The following is a 6,000-nucleotide window of genomic DNA, read 5'->3' as shown; positions in this document are numbered from 1 at the left end:
AGCTAGTAGCTAGTGAGCTGGCTAGCTTCTGTTGGGGGATTCCGGTTCCGAGGTAAATAAAAAATACTTTAGAAAAAACAGATCCACACCACATTGGGTGAGGCGGGTTGCAGGAGAGTATTTTGAAGTTGAGGTTTAGAAAAATATAAAAAAGATATGCGAAGAAAAATATATAAAATATATATACATGAGACATGACAAGACGAAGGACAAAGACATCTGACTGCTACGCCATCTTGGATTGAGACTGCGTCAGAAGTTTACATACACTCAATTAGTATTCGGTAGCATTGCCTTTAAATTGTTAACTTAGGTCAAATATTTTGGGTAGCCTTCCACAAGAATTTTGGCCCATTCCTCCTGACAGAGCTGGAGTAAATGAGTGAGGTTTGTAGGCCTCCTTCCTCGCACACGCCTTTTCAGTTCTGCCCACAAACTGACTTGCCAAAACTATAGTTTGTTGAAAAACGAGTTTTAATGACTCCAACCTAAGTGTATGTGTAACAGTTTAACTTTACGTCCATCCCCTCTCCCCAACCTGGGCGAGAACCAGGGACCCTCTGCACACATCAACAACAGTCACCCACGAAGCATCATTACCCATCGCTCCACAAAGGCCGCGGCTCTTGCAGAGCAAGGGGAACCACTACTTCAAGGTCTCAGAGCAAGTGACGTCACCGATTGAAAGGCTATTAGCGCGCACCACCGCCAACTAGCTAGCCATTTCACATCCGTTACATATGTAAACTTCCGACTTCAACTGTAGCGCCAGAGACATAAACTCTGTAAAAGTCACTGCAATGCACTTCACTGCTTATTTAAACCCTATGGACATATTTATGCACAAAACCATTGGCTCCATTATTTAACTGCCTTTGTCAAGAGCTCCCGACCTAAACACATCCAAAACAGTAAGCCAGGGACATATTTAGAGTGGCTCCTGTTCATGATATAATGAACACGCAGCACCTTTCAAAACACAAAAATAAATCCACTATTTGTTGTTTTTGTTGTTTATGAATCGTTGAAAGTGTCCGTTTTCATTCCAGCACTCTTCTGAGGCCCCTCAGATGGAACCTGATAGTACAGTCCTTGGTAGCGAGCCGTGTCGGTGGCACTGTATTATCCTCAAAGCGGGCAAAGAAGGTGTTTAGTTTGTCTGGAAGCAAGACGTCGGTGTCCGTGACGTGGCTGGTTTTCCTTTTTGTAGTCCGTGATTGCCTGTAGACCCTGCCACATACGTCTCTTGTCTGAGCTGTTGAATTGCGACTCTACTTTGTCCCTATACCGACATTTCGCTTGTTTGATTGCCTTGTGGAGGGAATAACAACACTGTTTGTATTCGGCCATAATGCCAGTCATCTTTCCATGGTTAAAAGCAGAGGTTCGCTCTTTCAGTTTTGCGCGAATGCTGCCGTCTATCCACGGTTTCTGGTTAGGGTAGGTTGATGGTATGGTGTAGTAGAAACTGTTGTTCCAAATTGATACTTGGACTATTCCATGAGTTCTATGTAGCCTATGTTGGCTCACATAGACAGATGTTGTACTCTCCTAAATGTTCCGCATCCTAACCCTATAAGCATGACACGAGAGGTTACTGTGTATCAACAGTAGCTTGAAATTGATGCAAACAAAACAACACAATGCAGTGGAAGATTTCCTCAAAAGTATCAGTTACATACGCCTACTACAGCGATCTTAAATCAGCATAGGCCTGATAACTAAATCAGCATAGGCCTGATAATCAGCACGTGTGATAACTAATGATAGTGTATTATACAGCAGGTTGCAGAGCATTAAAGAGCCCCTCTCACAATACAGCCACACATTAAAGAGCCCCTCTCACATCACAATACAGCCACACATTAAAAAGCCCAGCCACATCAAAATGCTCTGGTGTCCCGGCCAGCTAGTCCCTACATGAGGCTCCATCTCCTCTCCTCTCATTATTACAGCAGAGCCACATTACTCACTTAATATTGTCTTCCTAGCCACTGATAATGAGGCCTAATTGGGGTATTTTCAAAGGGTTTAAGAAACGGGCAAATAAATATTATAACCCAGATTATCCTCCTCAAAGGGAGAGAAAAGCCCAGGAAGAATGAGATAAAGAGTCAAAATGGGCCTTCTTAACAGCAACATGTACTCAATATGTAACACATAAAGAGAAAAACAAGATTTTTTGGTGTCGGCTTGTGTGTAATATGATTTATTACAATTTATCTGTAATAAAATAAGTGCTCTGCTATATTTTCTGAGATGAAATGGCGGTTGGGGCTTGTTATTGGGTAAACTTCAAGGTTGTGGTTAAATTATGATGCGGCGGACGGCGTTAAAAGGGTCAACAGACTCAGACAAATGAACATCTGTCTGTCTGGTCTCATGCTGCGCCTAAAAACGTCTGTCTACTGGGTGTATCCTTCATTTCCAGACAACATATTATTTTGACATCCAATTAGGTGAATATATATATACAGTATAACTGAGCGGAGGAGAGAATTGATGGATATTTCACAGTATAAAACAGTGACAGTATATAAAGTGATGTTTAGTGTTTACCTTGTGAAAGCTTCGGAAGTATGCTGCCTTCTCGTCTGGGTATTTCTCTAACCGCTTTGGGCCTTTACTGGACGCCTTCTTAAACATCAGCCAACACCTCCTGAAGATCTATGGAGAACACATGGAGAACAGCACCATCAGAACCTTTAGGTCCATCAGAAACCCCAGCAGAAGAAACCCCAAACCATTGAAAACACATGGTTATCATAACACAATGAAAAGGTATTCATTTAGAAGTGTATAAAACAACAAGAAAACTCAAACAAATTGAATACATTAATATGCATCTTCACTGATTAATTTGTCCATCTCCTTTCCAAGTGTTCCAGCCAGCATCTCTCATTATTTATCTGTGTGGATATTAATCCAGACTCAATGAGATGCTCACCGGTGCATCAACACATGAATAACTCACAGAGCAAACGCCTTCCACTCTGTCAGTTTAACCTGGGATGTTTGTGCAGTCATCTATTTATCGTGCCAGACCTATTTGTTTGGGTACACTGCTATTGCACAGTAACATGCAGACATATACACACACTAGGACACACCGTGTGCCACAGGGCCACAACAAGGTCAAGATTAAAAATGGGACACACACACACATAAAAATTCTCACACTCTCTTACACACACACAAACACACACATGAATGCACACACACACACAGAGAAAGAGAAAGAGAAAGAGAAAGAGAGAGAGAGAGAGAGAGAGAGAGAGAGAGAGAGAGAGAGAGAGAGAGAACCTCACACAGGAGCAACAGAGCAACGGACACCCCGCCAAGACCAGCGAGACACCCTTCCAGACCAGCGAGACACCCTTCCAGACCAGCGAGACACCCTTCCAGACCAGCGAGACACCCTTCCAGACATGCAAGACCCCCTGCCAAAGGTGCTGCACCGAGAGAAGCTACGACAAGAGGACCTATACCCAGACAACAGCTTCACCAGCCACATCCCAACCAGCTAAGTCCATCCCAAACAAACCCTGGCCAAGCTCTATATAGTCCCCCCCATATCAGACCGATGCCCCTACCAAACAACAATTAGGCAACAACAAATTCAATCCCTTTTAGACAACTTCCTGGACAAAACATTTCACTGTAATAGTGAAGGTGAAAACTTGGCAGTAGAAAACCTAAACAGTATATTTGACCTCTCAGCTTCCCAATTGAATCTAAACATTTCAAGCAGAGAACCAAAGAAAATGAACAACAATGATAAATGGTTTGATGAAGAATGCAAAAACATAAGAAAGAAATTGAGAAACCTATCCAACCAAAAACATAGAGACACAGAAAACCTGAGTCTACACCTTCACTATGGTGAATCACTAAAACAATACAGAAATACATTACGGAAAAAAGAAGGAACAGCAGGTCAGATATAAGCTCAATGTAAATGAAGAATCCCTAGACTCTAACCACTTCTGGGACAGTCGGAACACACTAAGCAAATAACAACACAAAGAGTTATCTGTCCAAAACGGAGATGTGTGGATAAACCACTTCTCCAATCTTTTTGGGCTTATAACAAAGAACAAACAGCAAAAACATATACATGATAAATTACAAATTTTAGATTCAACTATTAAAGACTACCAGAACCCACTGGATTCTCCAATTACATTGAATGAACTACAAGACAAAATAAAAACCCTCCAACCCAAAAAGGCCTGTGGTGTTGATGGTATCCTCAATGAAATGATCAAATATACAGACCACAAATTCCAATTGGCTATACTTAAACTCTTTAACATCATCCTCAGTTCTGGCATCTTCCCTGATATTTGGAACCAAGGAGTGATCACCCCAATCCACAAAAGTGGAGACAAATTTGACCCCAATTACTACTGTGGGATATGCGTCAACAGCAAGTCTTCTCATGCTTTGTTGACGTAAAAAAAGCTTTTCACTCAATTTGTCCTGAGAGTCTGCTATACAAATTCATTGAAAGTGCTGTTGGGTGAAAAATATATGACATTATAAAATCCATGTACACAAACAACAAGTGTGAGGTTAAAATTGGCAAAAAACACACACATTTCTTTCCACAGGGCCGTGGGGTGAGACAGGGATGCAGCTTAAGCCCCATCCTCTTCAACATATATATCAACGAATTGGCGAGGGCTCTAGAACAGTCTACAGCACCCGGCCTCACCCTACTAGAATCTGAAGTCAAATGTCTACTGTCAAATGTCTATGTCTACTGTTTGCTGATGACCTACAGTAGCACCAAGATCTTCTGAACAGATTCTGGCAGACCTGGGCCCTGACAAAAGACAAAAATAATGACCACAAATACAGATTCCATCTAGACACCGTTGCCCTAGAGCATACTAAAAACTATACATACCTCTGCAAAAATGTCCTCTGTGTACATTGTAAAACACCAAATAATGGATGCAGAGCAGAATTAGACCGATACCCGCTAATTGTAAGAATCCAGAAAAGAGCTATTAAATTCTACAACCACCGAAAAGAAAGAGATTCCCAAACCTTCCATAACAAATCCATCACCTACAGAGAGATGAACCTGTAGAAGAGTCCCTTAAACAAGCTGGTCCTGGGGCTCTGTTCACAAACACAAACAGACCCCCACAAGTTTCAAAAGAATAGAGACATTTCAAACGTTATAGTATGTCTATAACAGTGTTGTAACAATGTGCAAATAGTTAAAGTACATAAGGGAAAATAAATAAATATGGGTTGTATTTACAATGGTCTTTGTTCTTCACTGGTTGCCATTTTCAAATCTTGCTGCTGTGATGGCACACTGTGGTATTTCACCCAATAGATATGGGAGTTTATCAAAAAAAAAAAATTGTAATTATTTGTGGGTCTGTGTAACCTGAGGGAAATATGTGTCTCTAATATGGTCATACATTTGGCAGGAGGTTAGGAAGTGCAGCTCAGTTTCCACCTCATTGTGTGGGCAGTGGGCACATAGCCTGTATTCTCTTGAGAGCCAGGTCTGCCTACGGCGGACTTTCTCAATTTTATTTTATTTAACCTTTACTTAACCAGGAAAAGCCCATTGAGACACAGAGTCTTTTTTTCAAGGGAGACCTGGCCATGAAGGCAGCAACAATCAATACATTACATCATTAAAACATACAACAATACAATATGATCCAGCCTAAAAAAAAGCATTTACATTCGTCTGTAACAGAGTCTCCCATCAATATTTTACATTCATTCAGTTGCACTAACATATCTAGATGAAGCATGGATTGTAGACTATTCCATGCCTCTGGTGCACAAGAAGGGAAGGCAGTCTTGCCTAATACTGTGAATGTCCTGGAGACTCAATAGCGAGGCTATGCTCACTGAGTCTGTACATAGTCAAATATTTCCTTCATGTTGGGTCAGTCACAGTGGTCAGATATTCTGCCACTGTGTACTCTCCATCTTCCCCTCTCTCCTCTACTGCTCTCTCGCGCT

The 6,000-nt window shown here is 41.5% G+C and overlaps 1 protein-coding gene across 1 annotated transcript in view; it reads right to left on the bottom strand.

Annotated features, from left to right (window-relative positions):
- The window catches only part of LOC139531512 (docking protein 6-like), a 148,317-nt gene that overhangs the window by 60,786 nt on the left and 81,531 nt on the right, over positions 1-6,000 (bottom strand). The window contains exon 2 of the mRNA XM_071328013.1: positions 2,560-2,667. Coding sequence (XP_071184114.1) covers positions 2,560-2,667 — 108 coding nt within the window. The remainder of the gene's footprint in view (positions 1-2,559; positions 2,668-6,000) is intronic.

The sequence above is a fragment of the Salvelinus alpinus genome, chromosome 10 (genome assembly GCF_045679555.1).
Source record: "Salvelinus alpinus chromosome 10, SLU_Salpinus.1, whole genome shotgun sequence".
NCBI classification, from domain to species: Eukaryota; Metazoa; Chordata; class Actinopteri; order Salmoniformes; family Salmonidae; genus Salvelinus; species Salvelinus alpinus.
Note: the sequence above shows the minus strand (reverse complement) of the source record. Positions and strands in the feature narration are given on the sequence as shown.